This window comes from Molothrus aeneus, chromosome 4 (assembly GCF_037042795.1).
Source record: "Molothrus aeneus isolate 106 chromosome 4, BPBGC_Maene_1.0, whole genome shotgun sequence".
Classification (NCBI taxonomy): Eukaryota; Metazoa; Chordata; class Aves; order Passeriformes; family Icteridae; genus Molothrus; species Molothrus aeneus.
In genome coordinates, this window is record NC_089649.1 from 1,458,267 (window position 1) to 1,484,762 (window position 26,496).

Below are 26,496 nucleotides of genomic sequence, written 5' to 3' on the forward strand. Positions count from 1 at the left end.
TTCACTTGGATGCCTGGAGAGCCACAAGTGCTTCAATGGGAAGTGGAGACTTCCAATTTGGCATTGACCGTTCCCATCGTCCTAGTTTCAAGAAGGAATTCACTCTGCCATTCCAGAAGAGGCAGAAGCAGACTGTGCTCACCAAGGTCCTGTGTTAATAGGGAACGCAGGCACCCAGCCCCAGGGAACGGGCTCTTGACACCTGCGAGGAGCAGCCAGCAGCTTTTCCTGTTGGACGGGTGTGCCAACATAACCTGCAGTTTACTCTGGGCACAGATCAAGTTTCTTACTCACTGCCCATTGTTGTGGGATCCTAGGAGTGGTCCTACTTCCCTAATGGTACAGCCAGCCTCTCTCAATTTGGATTTGGGTTTTGTAACCCTTTGTTCCCAGAGCCATAGGTACACTGGCTCTATCTGCCGTGCAGCCCACACTCCAGAGATAGGCTGCCCTGGGGATACACTTCCCTTCTTGGAAGGGAAGGAATTGTTTGTGCTTTCCCTCTCATCTGTGCAGCCAGGAGGTGGGAACCACCCACGTTTGGGTAACGCCTTGAATAAATCCAGCTCCTGAAACAGGAGTGGCCTGAGCTCCATGGCAGTGACCTCAGCTGCACAGCAGTGACCTGGCCACCACTGCTGCCCCTTCATGGCATTTGGAATGCCATTTGGAACGGGGATGCAAGGAGACAGGGCTGCAGAAACAGCTTCTCCACTGGTCATGATGCTCTCTGGAAGAGTTCCAGGAAGGCCAGCTGTACTGTGATATGTAGGTGTAGAAGAAGGGATTACAGGTGACCGTGCCTCTGTCACAGCTGTCCTAACTACCAAAGAAGAGGAACAGCCTTATGACCCTCAATGGGTCACAGCAGTAACTAATAAAGATAAGTGTGACAAAAAGGATGGGTTGGCTGCTCAGGGGTGGACCTTGAAGAGGAGGACGACCCCTGAGGAAGAAGGAACAACCAGGAAGAAGTAGAGGATGGACGAAATAAGGCAGAGAGCTGCTGCTGAACAAGATCTGTGGTGAGGTTTGCAAGGGGTCTGCAGTGAGAGCCTGCTGCTGGAGCCTGCAGTCATATTCCAGCAGGAACAGCCTGCAGACTCTGCAAACTAATACATGCAGTCATAGTCAAGCAGGAATTAGCTGCAGTCAGAGTCCACCAGGGAAGCCAACAGTAGGAGCTTGCTGTAGTCACAGTCAGGATGGCTCAGTTGTAGAGAAGAATAAACTGGGAGCCTTTTCACATTGTTGAACAAAAGTCTGTGTCTTGGCTCACTTCTACCTCCAATGAGAGGCCTGCTGCAACACTGACATTCCACTCGGGATGGAATTTACCTCTCAGCTTCTAAGAGACTAAGACAGGATATCTGAAGGCAACCGATAAAGAAGGAATAATCTACCTATTATCTGGGCTGCAGCACAAGGGAAAAGGAGAGTAAAGGCCACCTCCTGTCTACAAACTGGAGATGTAATGAACACTCCCTTACCTGGATCTAGTGGTTTACAGGCACAAGAGTAATGAGTGATATAGTCCACCTTGAACTGGGAGTTGATGGGATAATGATCTGCCAGCTTGATCATCTTCTTGAAAGCATCATAAATGAAGATGAAGCTGATGAGGGAGGAAAACCCTTCTTCAGTGAAGCGTGTGAAGTACTTGACCAGGAAGCTGGCATCGGTGGCCACGAGAATGAGACACTGGAAGGCTGACCAGAGGCCGATCCAGAGGCGGAACTCCAGGTAGTCAAAGTCATTGTCCCTGCAACAAGACAAGGGTGGCAAGAAAGGAAAACATTGGGTTAGATAAGATCGGGAAGTACAAAGCAGATGTTACATGGAACAAAGCTGAGTCAGGGGACGTTGAATCACAGAATGACCAGGTTGGAAGAGACCTTCAAGATCATTGAGTCCAACCCAGCCCCAACACCTCAGCTAGACCATGGCACCCAGTGCCACATCCAGTCTTGTTTTAAACACATCCAGGGATAGTGACTCCACCAGCTCCCTGGGCAGACCATTCCAATACTTTATCATCCTTTCTGTAAAAAACTTTTTCCTAATATCCAGCCTATATTTCCCTTGGCGCAGCTTGAGACTGTGTCCTCTGGTTCTGTCAGTGCTGCCTGGAGAAAGAGACCAACCCCACCTGAGCACAGCCACCTTTTCAGGGAGTTGTAGAGAGTGATTAGGTCACCCCTGAGTCTCCTTTTCTCCAGGCTAGACAACCCCAGCTCCTTCAGTTGTTTCTCACAGGGTTTGTGTTCCCAGCCCCTCTCCACCCTCGTTGCCTTCTCTGGATGGGCTGAAGGGTCTCAATGTCCTTCCCAAACTGAGGGGCCAGAACTAGACACAGTGCTCAAAATGGACCTCACCAGGGCCGAGTACAAGGGAAAATGACCTCCCTGCTCCTGCTGGCCACACTGTTCCTGATCCAGGCCAGGAGCCATTGGCCTTCTTGGCTGGTTCATGTTCAGACAGCTTTTGACCAGTACCCCCAGGTCCCTTTCTGCCTGGGCACTGTCCAGCCACACTGTCCCCAGCCCATAGCATTGTGGGGGGTATTGTGGCCAAAATGCAGGATTTGGCACTTGGATTTATTAAACTTCATCTTACTGGATTCTGCCCATCCATCCAACCACTCCAGGTCTCTCTGCAGAGCCCTCCTACCTTCCTAGAGATTGACTGAGATTGAACATAGAGCAAAAACCTTATCCCAGAGGGTGGCTGGACACTGGAGCAGTCTTGCCAGGAAGCAGTCATGGCACCTAACCTGATGGAGTTCAAGGAGCATCTGGACAGTGTTCTTAGTCATATGGTTTAGTTTTAGGTAGTCCTGCCAGGTCCACAGAGTTGGACTTGCTGATCCTTATGGGTCCTTTCCAACCTGGGATATTCCATGACAAACCCTGGTGCTGGGAATGGCAGGGGATGGAGAGCCATGCACCCAGCTGCATCATTCCCTCCTGGGAACAATGCCCCCCATTGTTTGCTCCTTGAGGCTGAGGTGCTGTGCCAGCACAGAGTCCAAAGGTGGGCTTTTAGGAATGAAAAAGTGCCTCAAGGGAACACTGGAGCAGATGAGGACCTGCCAGGAGGGCCACTGCCTGTTCTGGGGAAGGAAGCAAGAGCTGGTGGGACTGGCAGGCTCAGGCAGCTGTAATTCTCTGGAAGCCAGAAGCCCTGACCTGGAAGAGGGCAAGGAGCAAGTAAGAAACAAAATGATTTAGAAAAAGAGAAGGGAAAAAATAAGAATACAAAACCCAAATGACAACTCTGAAGTATCCAGAGTCAGTGCCTGAGGGGGCAGGAGATCCCATCCATCTAAAGGCAGCTGGCAGAAACCCAGCTACACTGACTCCACACCATTCAAGAACTTCAAAAATGTTAAACTATATTATTTTAGCATTTACTCCTCAAATTCCTGCAGCACTTCTGAAGCTGACAGAGCAGGTGGAAAAGCACTTTGTCCTGCAGGATTGCTCCTAGCAGGGAACAGCGTGTTGTGAAAATGAACAACCACAAATGCATTACTGAAAAATCAAAGTACTCAGTTCCAATTTCCTTATAAGAAAGGCCTCCTTTGAAAAGGCCTGCCTTTCTGCTCTGGCAGGTTGTTAGGACAATGGCTTTTACAACTGCCACCTCCTCCTCAGGTTAACAATAACCACCTTCTTGCTTTCAAAACAGTACAAAGTGCTTTTCCATCTTGCTTTTTTCCTGCTGCCTGCTGCACCTGGGATTTGTCATGCTTGCCAGGTGCCAACAGGTGCAGTGTGTCCATTCCTGACTCTATTCACTGATTCCAGATGAGGGAAGAAAAGAAAGGTGCCTGCCTCTTGCTCCACTGTAAAACTCACCCTTTGGTAGTTTCCAGTTTCCCTCCCTAGGATAATCTAACTTTCCAGCCATTTTTTCTAGCCCCCATCCCTCCCTACATGTAGGAACACAAGTCCTGCACAACCTGCCATGCTGAGAACACAGACTACAAGGGATTTGGGGTGTATTCTGTGTAGCCTAAAATGATCTCCTTGCAAAACACCAGCCAAAGGGTCACCAGCCCCATAGGTGAAATCATCCAGGACACTGCTGATTCCTTTGGGGATTCCAATGTATCTTCCTGGTATTGCAGATGTGGGAATGGTAAATGATCACACCTAACAAAATGGGCTCCCTTTAGCTCTGGGTGTCAGCTGTCAACAACATGGAGAAAGCAGAACTTCTTTATACCAGTTAAATGGAAAAAAATGCAGGAAATTTCCTTTAAAAGCAGGAAAGCTCCCCCATGGAATTCTGGGGGCTGTTTCTACCAGAGACACTTTTGCTTTCACAAATAATAGTGACTATTTCAAATGACTACTGGACAAATTCTTGGCAACCTTGAGACCCACGGGATTTTGTTAGTGAAGAGCCAGATTCATTTCCTTGTTCCTATGGGAGTCAGAGAAGCAGTGATGGGGACAAGCAGCACACCGCACCGAGAGCAAATTCCTCACCGAGGACTGAAGTGGCCAAGGCTGTTTTTGTTTCAGGAGGCCCCACAGAGATAGGCAGCCACACACTGGGCAGCGCCCTGGGACATGCGTGCCGGGACAATCCCTGATGTGATTGCATTGAGTCTCAGCAAGGAACAAGACCTTTCATTCTGTGCACTAAATCCCCTCCTTCCCCAGCAGCAAGCAGCTCATTCCCTGGCTGGATTTCCTCTGTGTGGGACATTCCTGCCCCCCATCCTCTGCCACCATGTACTCACTTGCTGAAATTGAAGAGAAGCCTCTCAAAGACCAGGACAGGTCCTGTGCTGCTCAGAATGGTGAGGGGCTGGCCAGCCAGGAGGCAGAACACAGCGCCGGTGACAGCGGTGCCCAGGAAGCTCTCCAACACGCCCTGTGGGGACACAGCACAGGAGTCACCCTCTCTGAAGGAGCACTTCTGTTGTGGCTGCATGCTGCATGTCCCTGTGCCTGTGACCAAGGGGACAGCATCCTCTGCCCCCCCTGCAGCTGTCACCAAGATGCTGGTGCACACAAGCCACAGTTACTCAGGATAACCACACGTTAATGTGCTGAGCAGCCATTAATGGCACAGGCCAATCCATCCCTTCCACCCAGGCCGCAGGGATGGGGCTGCAGCTCTCCTGACTTGTCAGGGGTACTGCAAGAATTGGAATCCAGTTTTGTGTCTCTCTTCCTTTAGAAGACACGAGTTAGTGTTTTCACTGAGGAAAGCAACAGGCTGGCTGCCTATGGGGGACTCGTAAGGCTGAGCCCAGTAATCCCAGGGCAAGGAACAGCCTTCACAGAGCTGATCCCCTCCACTCCTCTTGTATTACTCATGGAGAGGGCCCTCGTGGCCAGAGCATCTGGAATCTCTTTTCCCTGCGTTCTTCCACGTGTCTGTAGCCAAGAATAGTGTCTTTTCTCAGAAACAGAAAACTCAGGAGCAAGCTGTGAAGACAGTGCTGGCTGGGGCAGCTCCCAGAACAGGGAGCAGGGATGGGCCATGCTCAGTGCCTGCCCCAGCAGCAGCCACATCACTGTTTACAACAGACAAGACACAGACACACAAACTGTGATGTAGTAGCCCCAAAAATACTGCTCTCTGAGGGTTTTTTTCCTGCTTGTAGTAAGCTTGAGACTTCTGGCCACAATGAAGTGTTTCTCAATTTGAACTAGATTTGGAATCAGGTAACATTTCCCCTTCCTCCTGTAAAGACTGCACCTTGTGCAGAGCAGACAGGCTTTGCTGTGCTACCCCATGACAGTCCAGTGTTGCTCACTGGTGGGACCTGGAGGCGTCTCCATTCCTGACTTCCCTGAGTCTCAGAAAAGGCAAACGGTTTGTACAGGAGGGAGGGGAACTGGGCACTGCACAGGCTGCTGGATCTTACTCTAGCCTGTAATTCATCACAGGGGAGTGCAGGGTTCCAGATATGTGCCCTCATTTCCTATGTTTGACTTAATTAAACCTGCATAAATTAATAATTCAGTCATTATCATTATGAGCTTGATTATTGCTAGGAGATTTGGCTGAACTGGACTGGCTGAACCGAATATATCTAAATACAACCTCCTACTTTTCCTATTATTCCACTAACACAAAGGACGTCCAGCACTGTTAATAGAGGATCCCTTCTCTTTAGCCTGAGCTAAGCCATTGATCCAGCCTGTTCGTGGATATGTGCCTGGTTCTCAGCTTGTGCCCTCCCACTCTTACAAAATTCATCTTTCTAAAGACCTGACATTTCTCTCCTGTGTTACTCATTTTCCTAATAATTTTGACATTTTCTTTTCACCAGAGAGGCCAAAGCCCAGGTATTGTAGGAATCAGGCAGAGGTTTCAGGGTTAGCAAATTGAATTTGACTAAAATGGTGCAACTGAGAGCAGATCAGAGGAGCTTCTCTGTACAGAAGGAGGAAAGACCTTCTCTGTCTCTTGAGCCTGCTTTTATTCACCATTTAAGGAACTGCTGTACAAGCTGTCAAAGAACAGCACAGCAGCAGAGAAAGCAGTGAAAACACAGAACACCTCCATTATTGTACCAAGAATTCCAGCTTTGCCAGTGCCCAAACACGGCTCTGACTGAACAGCAAAAGGCTGGATTTGCTGGTTCTGAAAGCTCTTGCCCACCTGCATGTTCTCCGTAGCATCCCCAAGCAATCCCCCAAAAGTGATGGCATTGGTGACAGTGGCCAGGTAGATGAAGAGGATGGCTGAGAGGGCCTGGATGTTCAAAGCATCGTAGAAGTCACTGGCAAAGAATGGTGCTTTCCTCTTGATGTCCTTGATCAAGCCCCCACAGAATCTGCAGGGACAAGCAAGAGGAGACTCAGGCAAGATGTCTCACAGTGAAACTCACCACACTAAGCCAGCAGAGACACTGCCAGCAATGAAGTATGATCTCTAAGGAGTGAGATCAGCACGTTACAAACAGCCTTATCATAGCTGTGGTGGTCCAGGGATCTCAGAGAGAATGCTGTAAGGAGAGATAGTATCTCAAACTTGTGATGCAGCTGGAAAGGGACAAATTGCAGGACTACAGGCCACGATTCTGCTGAAACAGACCACCACAGTTCGTATTTCAGGAAGCTCATCTGTTGGTTTTTCCCCCCAAATATACTAGTTGATGTAATAAAATAGATTAACTCTGGTCTAAGTCCCTGCCTGAATTTCTCCACATAGCAGACACCATGGCTGGGCAAGCCAAACAATCTGCTGCATGGAAAAATGCTTCAAATTAATAACCAGCAAAAGAATTAGAAGTAAAAACATAAGAGAAACACTCTTGGATGACAAAAGAACTCATTTGCAGACATCCCTTTTTGTATGATCACAGACAAGACAGTACTTAAGTCTTATAAACTCCACGTGGCACTGACACTGCCAACATGAAAAATGTTTGTTTAGCCTCTTGTTCCCCTGCTCACAGCTCCCCACCTCTGCCAGGACTGCACAGACACTGTGGCAGACAGGCACATGCCACCTTCTGATGCCAAATCAGGACACTCCACTACCTTGTACACACCAATGCAGTGTGAAGACTTTCAGACTTTTCTCCTAGAATTTAGACTAGAACTAGAACTGAAAAAGAAGATTCAGAGTGGGAAGGAAGGCACAAAGCCACCATGAAGCCCTGTGCACTGATCTTGAAATGCTGAACTCGCTGTTTCATGACCACCTGAGCTGTATTCCGACTCCAGTGGACTTTAAAGTGGCACAAAGCAGAGTAATAAAGCAGAGAGTAGGGCCTGGGGCACTGTTACCCTCTCTCTTTCTATCCCATAAAGGCCTTTAGCTGTGCAATCCAACTGCAACACTAATGTCCAGAAAAGGGAACATCTCTGCTTTTGGCTAAGGCACCCCTTCAGCAATCCAAATGGATTAACTGAGGCTTGTACCAGCCATGTTTACGTCCCCCTACAGCTCATCTGACTTCCCAGGCTCCCAACAGGCAGCACCTACCTGGGCCTTCTGTCCTTTTAAATGGCTCTTTATCATTTACCGAGCATCTGATCCATGACCTTCTGCCAACTGCTGAAGCCGGATGTTCTGAACCCTTCACACAGCCTCACTCTGGGCAGGAAAGGCCCCCCGGACACATTCTGGGGTCACACCTGAGCCTGTACAGGCAGCCCACTGGGCTGGGGATGCTTTGGCAAGGGAAGCATCGCAGGGGTGTCACCGACCTGCCCGTGCGCTGCAGCTCCTCGCAGTCGCCGTGGCCGCCGCCACCGTGGCCGCCGTCGTGGGGCGTGTCGCCGTTCATCTGCACGTTCTCCCCACCCGAGTACATGTTCTTCCTAGGCCAGGACACAGCACGTCAGAGCACCAAGAGGAACCCCAAAGAGCCCAGCCAACTACCAGCTGTGTTATTGTGTGCCTACAACATCATCTCAAAAGGTACTGATTTCCAGGAACATCCTCCCTCCCTGAGAATATCTCCAGGCCTTTCTAAGTAGTGACAGCCAGGTGCAGGTCACTCCATACACCTGGCACAACCAGAACACTGCCTCTTCCCATCCCCTTTCCACACCTCATGCCCACTGTCCCTGGCCAGCAGCCCCTCTCCTGCTCTTACCTCTTATCCGAAGAAGGGAGAGACTTGGGGGGCTCTATCCTAATGGCTGGATCCCATTCCCCAGGGGGGAGCACAATGACTTCATCCAGAAATTCATCGATGCCTGCGATCAGGTCCTGACGGTCCTTGGCTTTATAGGCAATGTCATGGAATACCTGCAAGGAAAAGAGACTCCCTGTGGGAAAGGTTTGCATTTTCTGTGGCCCTGGCTCCAGAAGCAGCTGCTGAGTTCTACAAAATCAACTTAACTCCTTCTCAGAAACCTCTGAAAAAGTATCAGGACATGTGCCACAAGGAGGTGTGACCCTCAGAAAGCCCCTTCCTTTGGCTGGATAACAGCAGAGATTCTTTCCTTTTAGGCATATATCTAATTTTAAGGAAACAATTTATTTCTAACCTTTAAAAATGTTAGTAAAGCAATTATCTATATCATTAGTGCAGAAAAGTTTTCTTCTACATAAGGACTTTCAATTACACTTGTAGAAGACACTTTGACAAAGCCACCTACTTCAGTCTATCAAATCCAGATTCATTTTCAGCCCTGTGACACAGAACTGATAACAATATTTATTCAAAAACAACATCATAAACTGGTTTTAGTGAAAGGCCTGGTATTAATCATGAAGAACAAATGAGAGAAGGTGGGGGGAGGAAAGCATTAATGCTGAATTTTATAGGAATCTTCTGGACTGTGTGGAGAGGAGGTGGATCAGTGCATGCGACACACGAGCTGGTGGCAGGAAGGGACTCTGGGGCTGTGGGAAGCAGCCCAGTGAGTGACAGAAAGCTGGAGAGCTGGGAGCAGCTGAGCAGTGATGAAGGAGCTGTAGGGAAGAAAGGAGCTGTAAATGAATCCTGAAAGGCTAGCCATGGCAGCAAGGAGGGGCCAGCTGCTCCTGGCTACACATGAACACTGCCAGTGCTTGGGACACAGTGCCACACACAGCATCACATGGGGGAAACAGTGCTGTGGGCATCACCTGCATATCCCTGGCTGTGGGATTCTGGGATGGCACAATGGGACACAAGGTGCAGATCACAACAGAATAAATTCAACAATTAATTCACAGTTGATATGAAAGAGTGATCACTAGCAGGACAATACACACGGCACACAAACCTCTCCTAGAGTCACGCTTTTAACAAACACAAAGCCAGAGGCAGTAATTTTGTGAAGATGGAATTATGAGGTAACATGGGTATTTCAGCTGTATGTGAATGCTCCTTCCTGTTGACCAGGCAGGAGGGAAGGACACTTACTTGGGAGAACCATTCCCACTGGAGATGCCAAGACACCTACCTCATCTGACATCAGCGTGGCAATGGCTCGGCCGATCTCATGATAGGACTTGGCTTTGCCCTTTGGTCCCAGCAGAATGAAGAGAAATCTGATAAAACCAAGAGATTGTTCCCACTTAGGATGGCAAAATCAACTGCTTATTACCTATACAACACCTAGACAGAAATTTGGCCTGAAATTTGTGGTCCTTGTTAGAGATCTGGAGGCTGCCAGTGGCCTCAAGCTATCTTTGGACTAGAGGTTACACCCTGTGACCCACCTTGGCCTGCGCACCACGAAAGCCTGTCCACCTCCATGGGGATTTGTTTCATGGAATCACAGAACAGGGTGTGTTGGAAAGGATCCTAAAGGCTATCTACCCCCTCTACTAGCCAGGTTCCTCCAAGCCCCGTCCAACCTGGCCTTGGACACTTCATTTTCCACATGATCTCTTTGGGCAGCAACTACATCCAAGTCACTGCTGAAGACTTTAAAAAACACGATGGTATGAAATCTTTGGAAATGCAAACATACAGATGAAATAACCTCACCAGAAGCACCTATCCCCTTCCAAGGGCTTGATTAAATATTATTTTATCTCCTAACTCAAATATGATGAGGTACTAAGTTGAATGGCTTATGAGGAGTATTATATCCAAGCAAGCACTTTCTGTTCAAGAGAATCTAGAGTCCTAAAAGAAAAAAGGCAGCAAGTTAGTAGGACAAGATCCATAAATACATATTGATTGGCATTACTACACAACACCTCTTAACTGAGTCCTTCATGAGGCGTTTGAGTGTTTTACTGGAGGTTCACAGGGAGGTGAGTAAGCCACACACACCCAGGTCATGTCCTCTGCTCTCCTCCCACCTCCTGGAACTTTCCCTGCTTTACCAGTTCTTACAAAATAACACTCAAGAAAAACTGTTCCTCAGCCAACTCTTTCCAAACTCCAGGATGCAAATTAGCCAAACATATTAATATATTAAAAAAAGGAGGTTCATAACTTCAGGAGCTGCTGCTTGGCATTCTCCTGGTTTTCCAGGAGAACCAGGCACTTCCATAACCCTCTTCTGCAATAACCCCAACCAGCTGGCTCTTTTCCAGCACAGAGCAGCAGCACCTGAATGCTCCTGCACTACTAAAACACTCCTGAAAGCAAGGATACTGTGGCATTTTCCAAATTCTTTGTCCTAATTCAGCTCAGATCTGCCTTCAGTGCGTAGAATAAGATCTTTTCATGGGCCAGACATTACAAACACAAAAACATTAATGCATTTTAGTGACTGTAGCATTAATATGCAGACAGGACTGTTTCTTCATGCAGAAAACCCCAATCTTAATTGTATAGGCCATATTTTATAGGATTACCAGAAGACACTGTGTCAGATCTTATTGGTGGGCAATACATTCACACTTAGTTTATTGGTTAGTACATGGTATTTTGCATGTCTATCAAACTTCTGTATTTATAGTTAGTTTACATATTTTTTCTACTGATTCCCATGAGACAGATCTTATTGTTTATGCAGGTGCTAGTTGTTTTTCACCTAAGAATAAGTTGTGTTAACAAACCTTTCATACCTAAGATTGTTTTTGGATGGGAACTTGCAAATTACTCAGCTGCACTTAGAAGAAATGACAGGCTAGCTATAAATTTAACAGAGCAGGCCTTTCTTCTATAATTCTTTTACCTGTCTACAAGAAGTGGCCTGAACTAGAGTATGTGTGCATATATTTATTATCATTTAGTTATGAACATTTCCAGCCACAAAAGCCCTCACTCCATGCTGTGCCATACTCCTCATCTTCCTCTGCTGAAGGCCACTCAAGAATTCCTCCCTGCTTCACACAATACATGCTGAGTTATCCAATGCCCATTTCTGACACCTACGTTGCTAATAATGCTGCAAGGCAGGGAATGGGAGGTTCCACCAAGCTCAAAGCCTCTCAGAAGTATTAATAAAATGCAATGTTTCTCTCAGTGCACTGCTAGAACAGCAACTCTATAAGGGCTGAAGGAACCTGAACAAAAGAATCTCAGCCAAGTCCTGGAGGAAAAGTGCCTTTGCAGTGAAAAGCCTCCACTGGGAGGCCAGGGAGGACCAGATCTGCCCCTCGCTCCCCAAGTACCTTGGGCGAGTTACCTCACTTCATTTGAGACCTGCAGACACCAGCCTTTCCCAACTCTGCATGCCAGACTGTGCAAGTCTGCGCAGCTTATCTCCAAAATACATCTTCTCCTGGCTCATTCCTCATCTTTCTTCCCATCTTCACTGCATTAAACAGCAGCCTTGAAAACACGATTGTACATTGCTCTGATGAAAATACAAAGCCATTCCCAAGCCACGTTGCCAGCTCAGGGCTTCCCCAAATGAGGAGTCCCAAGCACTGTGGGATTAAATTTGACACAAGAAAACCAAAGGCCTTAAAGGTTTTTTCAATGTGACCAGTAAAAAGAAAACTCAGGACAGGCTGGGATATCTCTGTTCCAACTGCATATCCCTGATGTTTCTATTACTAGCCCCTGTGCTCTGGAGCCAGGCTGGGAGAGCTGGGGGTGATCAGCCTGGAGAAGAGAAGGCCCGAGGGAGACCTCAGAGCTCCTTCCAATGCCTAAAAGGGCTACATGAGAGCTGGAGAGGGACTTGGGACAAGGACCTAGAGTGACAGGACAAGGGGGAATGGCTTCCCACTGACTTAGAGCAGGGTTAGATGGGATATTGGGAAGAAATTCTTCTTGTGAGGGTGGTGAGGCTCTAGCATGGACTGACCAGAGAAGTAGTGGCCACCCTTGGATCCCTGGAAGTGTCCAAGGCCTGGTTGGACAGGGCCTGGAGTAACGTGGGCTAGTGGAAGGTATCCCTGCCCGTGGCAGGGGGTTGCAACAAGATGGGATTTGAGTTCCCTTCCCTTCCAACCCAAACCATTCCCTGCTTCTCTATCTGCAGTTGCTGAAGAGCAGGAAATGTTCACCTAACACAGCACCCCAGACAGGGGGACTGGACTAGCTCTGAGACAAAACCTGAGTGTTTAACCCCATCCTGCCCTACATAAAACCAAGGAGAGAAGCACACAGGTCACACTGGCAGGACTGAGAGAGCTGGTCCAGTCCCAGAGGCTGCGCAGTGCCAAGCTGGCACCCGCACTTTTACCAGGGAATCAACAGCTGAACCAAATAAAAGGAGAGGCCCCACAGGACAGAAGGCTGGGTATGCCAGAGGCTCCAGCATCCTGCAGTCTGTGGGCTGTAAGTGCAGGCCCACGGCAGGAATGCCGGTGGCACCAGAGATGTTCCATCACAGTTCCTCCTGGCCCTGAGGGGATTTCCTTGATTGAATTTCCTAGGATGCAGCCATGGCAAATGGCTCTTCATCACTCATGAAAGCCACCTAATGAGCCTTCCTGCTTTGATTAGGGCCAGTATTTGCTTTGGAGAACAGCAAATGGATAATACTATTTCCTGGGAAAAGTGCTGGCAGGGAAGGACATACTGCCTTTATTATTGCTATTGAGTAATGAGGCTGCCCAGCAATCCTGGATCTAACTTCCTGGCTCCCACCACCACAGCAAGCAATACCTCATCTTACAACTGCTGAAAAGAATTTGGAGGTATGTTTAAAAAATAGTCAGTGGGATTAGAGTGGGAAGCTGAAACACTGAAGCACACAGAGCCAGGAACACTGAGGAATAAATAACCTGCTACAGAATGAAGCCACATCTGGGTCCCACTGGGACACAGCGTCCCTGTGGGACACTCCTACCTGAATACCCAGAGTGTACAGACAGCTGTGGATGAGGCTGTAAGAAACCACTTGATGAAACTGCAAGAAACACAAACACTGCTACTACCACTAAAGAGCAAAGCCACATGCTCTTTTCCCTTTGTTTGGTATACAGAAAGAGGCAAGGATTCCAGCAGCCATCTAACTTCCACTCCATACAAGGGCTGTGATGCTGCTATGAATTCACATAGGGCAGCTTAGACAGGCAGGCATACTCAAGCAGTGACTTCAAATATTTAAGAACATGAGATATATTGCTATTTGTGAGACTGAGATTAATTTGCAACATGAGTCATAATAAATAAAATATTTCTCTGACATTTTTCCTTGAGTCATTATGCATTACAATGCAACAAGCCCCAGTAGAATTGTATGTCCAAGTTCACCTGACTTTTTTTTTGCCCCAGGAAGGCCAGAATTGAATTTTCCATCTGTTCTGAGCTGAAGAGGAATAATATGTACAGCAAAAATGTGCACAGGGAATCTGGGATCTGTACAGAAGGGGCAGGAAAAAAGGCCCAGGACTTCAATTCAACACTGACAGTGCTCTTTACTGCTGAGTTGTTAAGTCAGTGTGTTTGTGTAATGGTTTACTCATAACCAAACTCAGGAGCTGAAAATGATGAAGCAGCTTCAGTGAGTTTTGTTACTTAGCACCACCAATGCTGATGGTTCTGCATGTCACAGGATGGAAGGCATGGAGAACACCTCCTGGCCTGCTGTTTTCCCTTTGCCAGGTGGAAATGCAGGTGCCTGGGTGGTGCCTGCCCGGGGCTGGCTGTCCTTACCGTGTGGGGACAGGGACCTCGGTGAGCGCTCCCAGCATGACCGCCTGCTGCAGCCGCACAAAGGCAATGAAGGGGCTCTCCAGGAAATCCACCTCCCCCACCAGCACGTTGGAGGCCTCAGCGTCACGAGGCAGCTTCTTCATGAATTTGTTCTTCAGCTGCAGCAGTGCAAGAGGAAGGAAAAGAAAATTAGGTTGCGCTGGGCATGTTCTTCTCATCTCTGCACCTCTGTGCAGTAACTGTGCACACTCGTGGACCCTGCAGTCTGGACCCTGCAGTGCACCCTTGGTCTGGATCCAGCCACAGAGAAATGTCCAGGCTCCAGGGAGACCTCAGCTCAAAGTCTCCAGGGAAGGGGAAAACACCACAGCAGCAGCAGGAGCCCCTGGGTTCTAAAACTCAGCCTCTGCAAGACGCCTTTGTTTGAACTTCAGCAGCGGCAGAATTAATTTGGAATGGAAGGCTTTTGAAAAGCCTGCCCTCAGCTGGTTCCCAATCTGCCCCCTCTCCCTGGGTGATCTCTGGAGATGCTCTGTGTGTGCCTGGCAAGGGGTGAATGGAGAGGGAGGATGTACTGCCAGAAGCACCAGCAAGAGGGGGGCACTGAACTGGGCTATGAATCCCTAATGAGCAGCATGAGGTGACTCAAGGAAGGAGGAAAATGGAAAAAGTCTCCAGAAAATACATGAATTGACTGAACAGGAAGAAAACTGCTGGAACTATCCTACCCCTGCACGCTTCAGTCACAATTACCACCAGAAGAAACAGTAATAAGCATCAAGGAGCACCGTGGAGGAAATCTGGAAAAGCCCTACCAGTTCTTCCACAGACTGTGTTTGGAAACATAGTGGTGGTAAAAGAATAATGGGAAGATGGCAAATCCACAACAAACATTTTATTTACCTCACCAGGCTGGCTGTGTGGCTGAACAAAGACCATTCAGCAACACCAGGGCTGGTTTGGACACCTGGCCCAAAACCAGGTGATTCTCTGAGCCAGAACTGACCTGCAGCATTTCCTGTGCCCACCCAGCTCCTGAGGCCAAAGGCTCCAGCCCCTTCCCCCTGCCCAGCACAGCAAACCACTGTCACTAATTTTGAAGAGCTGCCATTATAGTGGGGATTTTAATCTCCAAATGAGTTTTGCAGCAACACTCACCACTTTCTTAAATCATTTATCAGACAGGTAATGAGTGCAGTCAGCACTTAAAATCCATTCTGAACCATTCCCCAAAGAAGCTTTGGAAAGATCTGACTCCTCAGCAGCATCCACGAACAAGGGAGGGATGAGGGAGCTTCACTTTCCCCTGCCAAATTGAAGATCATTCCACCCCAACCACTAATGTTATGTTAAAAGCCACAGGTCTCCAGCACTGTACTTGCAAAAAGGCACAGCAACCTCAGAATCCCAATTTCCTTAAATGTACTGGAGCACTCGGATCATCAACATGACTCTGGATTGACTGGAAATGAAAGCAGCTCCTGAGTACACACTCCAAAGTAGCACTTAGGGAAGGTTAATTCCCCTGGAGCTTGAGCCTGTCTCTGTCTCTCTGTTTTTCTGCATTTGCTCACACAGAGGTTTAAGATCACCTGATCACCTTCCTACAACTCATCCCTTGAACACCTGCCTCCAGGGGCACCTTCCAGGCTCCAGGCTGCTCTGTCACCCAAGGATGCTTTAGAGGGCCACTGTGGATATGGGGAGAAACCAGGCAGGCAAAACTGCCCTCTGCATCAAGAAAAACAGTAAAAGTAAAGGAAATTCCAGTTAACTAAACTTTCTAGAAGCTTTTCCTTTCCTCCAGAAGGGTGGCATTGATTGTACTGGAAGACAGTAATTTTCACAGGAGCTCCGTGGAGTGAAAGTACATCACCCAGGCTGACAGACCTCAAAATTGGGAATGTCTGCTTTCAAGTGTGGAGATGAGAATATGTTCCAGCAGGAAAAGCAGCAATCACTCCCACAATCAATCCCAGGACTGCATTCCCAAGAATGGGATCCAGCCAGCGCCTCCCTGTCCACAGGTCCCCAGGAAAGGCAGGAGGGCTTCTCTAAACAAGGCCAATTTCTTTTTTAACTCCAGCACTGGCTTTGGCACAGATCCCCTGTTGACATGGAAACACTGGGTTGAATACACAGTGTCTACACCACAACAAATAAGAAGGGTTTTGTGCCTCCCTCTGACTGACTGCATTCATTCAGAGCCAGGCTCGTCCCACATCCAAGCCCTCTGGAAACACAGATAACACCAGGTCAGGAAACTCCCCTTATATCAACATGCATTCCCTTGCTTTATGCTGTTGCATCAACTCAGGAATAGCAGGTCCCTGGGAAAACAGATTTCCTTTCATGTCCCCTTTATTCTACATGTTGAGCCCTGAAGGAGTCCTGGTGGTGCAGCCACTCGGAGCTGCCAAGGACATTCTAACAGAGCACAGCCAAAGGATTTCTTGCAGGGGGGAGGACTGGAGTAGGAACAGCAATAGGAACTTCCCCAGCTTCCTGTGGTCTGCTGGCACTGCAGCACCAGAGGGGCTGAGAAAGCACCTACTTGACTTCCTTCACACATAAGCTGAAAAAGGGTTTAAAATGATTTTTAGATATTAAGATGTGGCTGCCCCATCCCTGGAAGTGTCCAAGGCCAGGCTGGATAGGGGTTGGAGCAGCCTGGTCTAGTGGAAGGTGGCCCTGCCCATGGCAGGGGGTGGAATAGGATGATATTTAGGATCCCAATCCATTCTGAGATTCTGGGATTCTATGAATATGTTGCTAGTGAAAAATTTGATCCAACAACTTGATATTCAGGAGCTGGAGGAATTCTCCAGCTGTGAGAGGCCCTGGGTTTATGGACATAGCTTCAGCACCACTGGTGTACCTGGCAACAGAGAGCTGGGAGCCCAGGAGAGGGCAGGAAGTCTAGATGCTCATTTATTAACTGCTATATAGAAAAGAAGAATAAATTGTCCCAGAATGCCACTGCTTGTCTCTCCAGCTGCAAATGCCCAGGGCATTAACTGCAGCCAACACCTCCTAAAATACGACAAATGAAGGCAAGTCCCTTCTCTGTGCTGCCACCTCAGGAGCAGTGCTCTGCCAAAGCAAACACAATGAAAGGGAATACAACTCCTCTTCCCTAATTACCTTTCTAAAATGCCAAGCAAGCCCACAGCACAGAACATGACAAAAGAGCAAACCCTCAGTCTGTGGGCCCTTACTGAAGCTGTTTCTCACCAAAGTGGTTTGGGTCAGGGCTTCTGCAGGATCCTGAGCCAGCCTCTTTGCCATCCCAGTGGATCCAGCCACCATTCCCATGGCAGAGAGAGCTGGCTGGTGCGAACTGCCCAATTCAACAGGCATAAGGAGCACCCTGAGCCAGGCAGAGCTGTCTGGGTCCTGGCAGCAGGGATGAATGCGGGAGGATTCTCTGACAGATCACATCTCTGACATGCATGTGAAACCTGAACCTTTCAACATCCAGAGAAAAGGAGCAGGAATGCTGCAGATTAGAGGAGTATGCTGGCTATGAACTCCCTAGATTATTAGGTGCACCATTCCAAATAGCACTAAAGGTTGCAGAACTGAATATTAAGGATGTAGGAAGACAGGAAAATCACTGAAGGTACAAAGAAGTTTGGTCAAAGCCTTTTTTCCTCTGAAACATGGGCATGCAATCCTCTACCTGTGTAAAACCAGGGATTGATTAAGGATGCAGGAAAGATGCAGGAAGGCAGTCCTGCTACACATAACTGCTATAGACTGACCTCACCCCTCACAATTCTTACATGCACACAAATAAATAAAAACTGGGATGTTCTGTGTCTCCAGCACTCCCCTCTGCCTGTATGGCCTCACTGACTGTCCAGCTTCCAGATGGGATGCCCAAATAACAACAGCCAGTCTCCCTGCTGCCAAGGCAAGTGAACCTGCTCCCTTTGCAGCTCCTGCTGTGGTAACATGATGGATTATTGCTGTGCCTGTGTATGGCACACTGAGTCCTGCTCAAGGAAGCTGCCAGGCACCACCACAAATGCCACAAACTCAATCAAGGCAGGACTTTGAGTCGATCAGCCATGAAAACTGAGCTCTAAGGTGATGTCTCAAGGTGCAGGAGGACAAGGCTCCCACTTTGTGCAGAGTTCATCAGCAGGACATGGGCTAATTAACTAAGAGGATTTTTGGAACTCCACACTTAGCAAGAAATAGTTCTCACCATCAAGAGCCAGGCATTATGGAAGTTAAGAACTTTGGAGCCTGCTCCCAGCTGCATCTATTAACAGATTTCCCTATCAGTGCTACCAAAACCATCTATTTTTATACCTAATTCCCCACAAAAGTCCATTATCTGAGTTTCCAGAGACAGAAGGGGCAGTGGAGACTGTCCGCACTGCTGAGAGCTGCAAAGTTGCAGCAATGCTCAGCCCCAGCTTTGGGCTGGTCTAGCATTAAAACCACAAGTACAATGGGATTAAAAATGTCACACAGCAGTTTGTCCAATGACAAAAAGCTATTTAACAATCCTCCTTCTTCCCCAGGTGTGGCTGTGTGTACTAAAGGAAACAGGTATTTTGGAAACACAACCAGTACAGGTGATAGTAGAACATGCTACAACACTGCATGACTCTGAGGTCAGTGCAAAACACACTGCTCCCCTTCTCTTTCCATGGAAAGTGTATTTCTTTAGGCAAATATCAATTTCTTTTTAAAAGAATGTTTAATTAGTCTGAACTCACTATTGTACCTCAATTATGTTGCCACGTCCCTTTCAGGATTTACAGAAGACTGTGACCAGCCATTGTTGAAGGATGGGAGCCATCCCCAACTGGCCAGCAAGGCTGTGCTACCCAAACAGGTTTCCTAAGTGACTCTCATTTGCATTCAGAATCACCATGGGACTAGGGAATGCTGGAAGATGCAGACCAAAAAAGAGATTCTCCGAAAGAAACAGCCAGGCTTTGAGAGTAACCCACTTTTTGAACCCAGACAAAGGCTTTTTGAAACTTGCACAGAGACCTCATTCAGGCACCAGTTTTTCTAAGAGTTGGAATAAACTCACTCTTACCCCTCAGAGGCGGCAGCCTTGGGGAAGGACGGAAGCACACACAAAGGCAGCCCGTATGCCATACCACAAACATTTCCCTGGGCTAGCAAAGAGGTCAGGGCATGGACATTTGTCACTGAAGGCCAATTTTAACTCGATTACTGACTGCATTTTGGAGCTGCTCTCCCACATCACTGGTCAGCACAGCCACCTTCCTACTAGGATGTGCAAGGGGAAGTGGCACCTTTGTTCCACCAGCTGCTGCAGCAGGGACATGTTGCCCTGAGTGCTCCTGCTCTACCCCATAGTTCCTGTGAACATTCAGCCCAGGGTGCTCCTCTGCAGACCCTCGTAACCCCTCAGCAGGAAGAGGATCCAAAATCCATCACTCCCAGAGTGTTTTACCTCCTTTCTCATGGGGATCAGCAAGATGCCATCTATGTGGTGTCACTTGCTTCAGACTTTGTAAGAGATGAACCTGCTATTTGCAAGGGTTGGTGCTAAAAGACTGCAGGAACCAATCACAGGACTCAAAAATACTCACTCCTCTTGTTTCCAGGGCTAAGGTACAGAGAAGCCCTTTCCCCAACATCCAGCTCCTCTCCAAACTCATCCCCAAGAAAAGGCTGGGCCTGGAGCTTACCTGGTCCTTCTCAGGCTTGTCTGAGATGTCGTTGAGGCTGGTGGAGGTCAGGTTTCGGTGAGCCATGGCCGGGCTGCCTGGAGGAACAACACCAACAGCAGTTAAGGCACCTGCTTGGATCCAGTCAGAACACAGAGGCTCAGGCTACAGCAACACCTTTCCTTGGGAGGCTGATGTGGGGAATTCCAGACCCTGACAAGCTGCTTTCTGTCACTTCATGTGGCACAGGGGGGGTTTAAGACACTAACACTTTGTCACCTCTGACCCTCATAGCAGTCCAGTGACTCAAAGGACAGCAAAAGAGTCCAAGAATTTCCATAATTCCTGCCTGTGGGAGAAAAGCAACACAGCACCACACTGCTGGCCAGCTCACCCAGGACCCACTACAGACTCATCCCTCCACAGAGCTGGGACCTTCCACGGTGCAAAGCCCTGGCCTCAGCCCCCCTCAGCATCCCAGGCACTGCACACAGCACAGAGAGGGAGGGGGACAGCTCCAGCTCCTTTGAGACAGCCCCTAATGAATGCCTCCCTCGCTCTAAGCAAGCTCATTAACTAAGCTCAGGAGCATCTCACTGATTAAAACAATGTGTGTGCCACACTGACACGCCAGGAGTCAACAATTCCTGACACCATATTCTCCAGAGAGGTGAAGAAACTCTCCAGAGACACAGCAGAATAATTAAATTTAAACCAACCCAAACAAACAACAAACCAATAGTAAACAAAGGTTTCTGGGACGGATACAGGATCAGAAATCACAGTGGTCAGTATGAACAGTTAAATTATCCTGAAATGTTCCCATCCCTTCTCATCATGTTTGCAGGAACCTAAAACACAGCACCAGGAGCTTTTATCCCAGAGTTTCTGACCATGAACTTCATTGGAAAGGGAGGAAATATAAAGGAAAAAAATGGCAAGGAAGTATCTCTCAACTGAGGCTGTGTTTTGAGACCAAATTTATTTGATATTATTATAAGGAATGTCCAAGTTCTCAGTGTTCATCAGCTCCCAGCACAAACAAGCTCAATAATAAATCAGCATCAGGAGCTGGGAATAAAAAGGAGCAGGAATAAAAAACTCTGGACTCTCCAGAGCTGGGTTTTCTTTACAACAGATGTGAGTATAGATTCAAAGTAGCTGTATCTGCTGTGTGTTACTGCCACGTCCAGCAACATCAGCACAGCCAAAGCCAAGCACAATTAGACAAATCACGTACCACAAAGGGGATCCCCAGCTCCAGTTCTTCCTGCTGTTATTTAAGACCCCATTTAGCTGCTATTTTTTCCAGATTACATCACTTGTTTGCTTTGTTTATTGGATTCCAAGCTGACTGTTCCCTGGGATATAATGACCCTTCTCCCAAGAGGAGGAGGCTTTGTGCCTTTCTCTCCCCTTGCTAGCAGCCTCCTTCTCCTGGGGATGTCAACATAGCCACACAAACTCAGAGCAGCTCCAAATAAACATGTGGAGTACAAAATTTCGGCTGCTGAGACCCCTGTGGAGGACTTCTGGCCCACAACACTCACCCTTATGGTGCTTGCCAACGAAGGATCATTTCCTGATCCAGGCCCAATTCCCATTCCCATCTCTCAGGCAAAGGTGACCTGAGCCTGTCCATGGCCGTGCTCAGCCAAGGACTTGTGAGGGAAGTACAGCAGGCAGTCCAAACCCCTCCATGCCATTACCTATGAATCAGCTCCATAGTCATCTGGCAAGGGGAATACCCTGGAATTCAGACTTCAGTCACTTGTCATGGTCACCACAGAACACTTCTGTGCCACCAGTGCCATAAGCTGTGCCCTCCTGGAAGGAGCAGTGTGCTCCTCTGGGATCAGCAAGGCTCCCTGACACAGGGAATCAGACAGGAGTAGTGCCAGAGACCGGTCCAGCTCACCCCAGAGAGGTCAAGCTGGCAGACTATTTCTGAGGATAATTTATATCAAAATTACAACATTTAAGGCCCTTTAACAGGCAAAGGATACTTCAAGAGACAAAAAAAAGTGCCAGCAGCCATCCTAGACTACCCTTGGAAGGGGGGAATGGCCTGACCTACCTGCTTCATCCCAGATGAAGGAAAGAAGGCAAACAGAATGAAACAGAGCAATAACAGGAGCAGCCAGAGCAGCACACTCCCCACAGAAGGCACCCACGCTCTCCCCACTGTTAGGTTAATGCAGCAGCAAGCATTAGAGCCTGGCTGTGGCATTGCCTGTCCCCCCTGCCCTGCTGGCCCAGCCCCCCTGGCGCTGCCCACACTTACTGAGCCATCCCACGCTGGGGCTGCGCGGCACTCCCAGCTCATCGTCCAGCGTGCGCGTGGCCAGGCAGGGCACCGAGCTCTCCAGAGGGCTGCGCGCTGGTGCCAGCCAAGTGGGACACGGCAGCGGCAGCAAGGAGCAGCAAGAGAGCAAAGGGGAAAAGTTAAAAGAAAAGAAAAGAAAAGAAAATTATGGCAGAAAGAAAGGCTCAAGCAGTGGTACAGGGAAGCCAGGCAGGACAGAAGGTTGGAGCTGCACAGTGCGGTCACCAAAGCCCACTTGTTTAGATCCTGACTTCTCCTCTGCAGCTCCACCTCGCAGCATTCACTTGGCAGGGCTGGACACAGCTTTCCATCCCTGGTGTCTCAAATTCAGGCATCCTTGAAGCAGATCTCATGGAAGTGAGTGAGCAGCTGCAGTGCTGGTGGCACTGAGCAGCTCCAGGCTGCAGCACCATCAGTAACAACAGGTTTTTGAAAATAAAGATCAGGTCATGTCCCAGGAGCCAACTTTGAGCATCCTGATCCCATCTGTACACACTCAGACACACCAACCCAGACTTGGAAATGCTCACCTTAGTCTGCCACCCTTCCAATGATGCCAGCATACACATTGATAGGGATTTTCCAAGCATTCTCAGACATCACCTCATTTCTGGTATTGTTCAGCTGATGCCACTGTTCAGCTACAAAAGCACTGAGGTCCCAGTTCATGTGAAAAGCACTGAACTGATTAATACTGAATCAGAGGAGCCATGGCTGCCCCATCCCTGGAAGTGCCCAAGTAACACGGCTTGGAGTAACCTGGGCAAGTGGAAGGTGTCCCTTCCAGTGGCAGGGGGCTGGAATAAGATGGTCTTTCAGCTCCCTTCCAACCCAAAGTCCTCTAGGATTCTAAAGTGGGATAAAACCTCTCTTCCCCCCCCCAGTCAGGTATCCTCCTGTCTGTGCCTCAGCTGACAGCCTGCTATTCCCACTCAACTGTTTCCAAACCATGCTGCCAGCACAGTGTGAACAAACAGTGCTCAGGAGGTGTTTAGGAAGCACCCACGCGGTGATGGGACAGTGCCATTATTTATGGTGGTTAAACACACACACTTAAACACATCACAGTTTTCTACAGTCTCTGCCAGCTTGGGTTTAGCAGCATTTCATCATTTCTCACTTGCCAAAGGCTCCCACAGGTGTTAAATTATACAAAACGCTGGCAGGCACAAAGCTCTGAAAGAAAAATCTCAAAATGGAAAGCAAATGTCACCACAGAAGGCTGGTAAATATTGGTCAGTCCTCCAGTCAGGCACCTGCAGAAGGGATGGGCACCACAGATCCCATGTTATAGCATGGCAAAGCTCAAGGTGTGCCAGCTGGAGAGCTGCTAGCCCAGGTGTCATGTCCTGCTCCAGGGGTGTAGGACAAGGGCTGTGCCAGGAAGGAATACAAAGAACTCTTCAAAAGCCACTCAACAAAATGAGACACACACAAAAACCTGGCAAAAACCCCTGAAGGAGTCTCATCAATATGTAACATGGAAATATCCTTGCTGAACACTTCATACAGTTCACCCTTCTACCAATGGAAGCAAGGAAAAGGGCTGTGTCTTCACAAGGTAACATGGAGGAATTGCTTTAGTCCAGCTTTGTACATCCAGTATTTTGGCAATCATCTTCTTCCTAGTGAACAGACAGCAATGGAGTGCTGTGATTTATCCTCTTCCATCCATGGCACACAAGGAACTACCCTCTTTTGCCCAATTCCTTTCCCAGAGCAAAGGGATGCCTGACAAAACATCCTGCCAGAGCAGGTGTCAGAGCACACCTCAGCCATGTCTCTGCCCATCTGATCACTACCTTACCTACAAAGATCACTACCTTACCTACAAACAGGGCAGTGACATCAAAGATGGGGGCTGAGGATGACCCACCCAGGCACCACAGAGCCACCCCCATCCCTAGGGAGGGTTGGGAAAGGCTAGAGATGCTCCAGGATCAGTTATGGCAGGGAGATGGGCAGAGACATCTCTCTTTCTTAGATTCCTGAATTTCTAGAGGCATCTGGGATAACTGCATGGGGCTCATTCACCTCAGAAGTCAAAAATAAGAACATTTTGGAGGCCCTAAGACTTCCGTTAATTAAGCGCTCTGAACCAAATGAGATAGAGGCACCGCAGGATTTTTTTGAGCCATGGCCCAGGGTATATTTCCAAATTTCAGATCTAACAAACAAATCCCACCCCTGGAAGTGTTCAAGGGCAGGTTGGCTGGTTGCAGAGGGTGTTCCTGCTGAGCTAGTGAAGCAGGGGGTAGCTGCACTAGACTGTAAAGCTGTTGTGCAGAGGGCAGGTGGATGCTCAGACCTATTGGATGGAAGTGTCACTGACACTGAGATGAAAACAAACACCTACCTGGAAAGAAACTCAAGGGGAATTTAGGAGTGCCTGGGGCTGGTGGCAGAGTCATTAGGGTGATTAGCTATGCTAAGAGAGAGCTGCACTCCTGTTGGCCTCATAAAATTTTTATCTGTCTAAAGGACACATGAGACACCCACTGAATCCAAGGTATAACCTGATCAAATACATTCTGTAGTTACTTTTCCATTAAAGTGTAAATAATAAATAACAGTAATGACTACTCATCAGGTTTTTCCCCCATATGTCAGTCTTGCCCTTCTAAAGTCTCAATGCACTTGTACTGTCATGGAACAGAGTGTGTTACACATCCTCAGAGCACATCAATATCCCAGGAGGGAGAACAGAGACAGAACATAAAAGGAGTGCCTGAAGTCTAGACCAGGAAAGAATTCCTGGACAATCAGTCCAACTGAGCCAGGACCTGCACATCCCATTCAAACAAGAACAAGAAATGAATGATATTGAAATCACTTAAAATCCAAGTAAAGAAGGCCTTTAGCCATGAAAAATGAGCAGGGACTGAGTGAGAATGTGAGGAATGCCCTTTGTCAGCATCACTCTTCCTGGGATAAGCTCTGCCTAAGTGCAGGAAAAGGGATTTGCAGCCGAGAACTGAGGGCATCCCCTACAAGAGGTGACTGAAACACTTGAGCACCAGGAGCTGAAGGCATGTCTGTCTGGGGTTCAGCCTCCCACACACCATGGCCACAGGCCAGGGTTCTGCTCCCCACAGCGAACCCAACCATCACAGGCCCAAAAAGGACTGGAGCCACAGAGGTGGTACCAGAAAGCAGCTGCCTTCCATCCAAACGGTGGGGAGCATACCTTGGGAAGGCATCCAGAAGGCCAGGCTGGCTGGGGCTTGTAGCAATGTGCTCCAGCAGAAGGAGTCCCTGCCCATGGCTCCTCCAGCTGTAGCACTCATCTAGCCATGCTGTCCCTAAAGCTGTCATTTCCTCCCAGTGCTCTCCCCAGAGCCCAGTCCCTCTCTGCTCCATTGGTCTCCTGCAGGGATGTTCACTGTGAACACTTCCTTGGTTCACGTTACTGCACCTTGCCTTACTCCCTCATTCACCACCTTATCAAGGTGCAGACATGACAGGAGGTATCACCCAGAGCAAGGAACACACACATACACACTCCTGCTGCAAAACCAAAGGATGATCCGAGGTAGGAAATATTAATGAAGTGTGAGAATAGGTTAGGGATGAATGTTAGAGTGAGTTTTAGAAGCCAAACACAGCAAGCTAAGAGGCCTTTGGTGGAGCAAGAAGAAAATAATTTCTTCACTTGCTCTTATTTCTGGGTATTTTAAAATGGCAACTTTTAACCCAATTTCCAGACTGTCACAGGAGACAGTTGAGAGAACTCCAAGGCATGACAAGAGGCATAAAACTCCTCTTTTTTTAAATACCATGAGCAAGAAGACCCCAAATCTCCACCCAGGAGCAAGCACTGAGTCAGTGTCCAGGCCTCCATAGCTGTCTGCATACACACACACACACACACACATTTAGGGACACCACTACCAACATGGCACTACCTATTGCACCTTTTTTAGAGAGAACAGGACACAAATTCACAACACACACCACAAAACTATTTTAGGACGAATAAAGCAGGATGGAAATCAGCTTTACCCCACTGGACAATGATTTTATGGCAATAAAATGCAAGCTAGGTGTTACTGCCAGGTCATTTTTGATTCACAGTG

General features: G+C 48.3%; 1 protein-coding gene across 2 annotated transcripts in view; it reads right to left on the bottom strand.

Moving 5' to 3' along the window:
- The window catches only part of SLC4A4 (solute carrier family 4 member 4), a 114,383-nt gene that overhangs the window by 17,779 nt on the left and 70,108 nt on the right, over window positions 1–26,496 (bottom strand). For both annotated transcript variants that reach the window (XM_066549371.1, XM_066549370.1), the window contains exons 7-14: window positions 20,116–20,192; window positions 14,432–14,589; window positions 9,879–9,966; window positions 8,579–8,733; window positions 8,187–8,300; window positions 6,631–6,805; window positions 4,754–4,887; window positions 1,491–1,762 (exon numbers count right to left, since the gene is read on the bottom strand). In XM_066549371.1, the coding sequence (XP_066405468.1) occupies window positions 1,491–1,762; window positions 4,754–4,887; window positions 6,631–6,805; window positions 8,187–8,300; window positions 8,579–8,733; window positions 9,879–9,966; window positions 14,432–14,589; window positions 20,116–20,192 (1,173 nt within the window). The remainder of the gene's footprint in view (window positions 1–1,490; window positions 1,763–4,753; window positions 4,888–6,630; window positions 6,806–8,186; window positions 8,301–8,578; window positions 8,734–9,878; window positions 9,967–14,431; window positions 14,590–20,115; window positions 20,193–26,496) is intronic.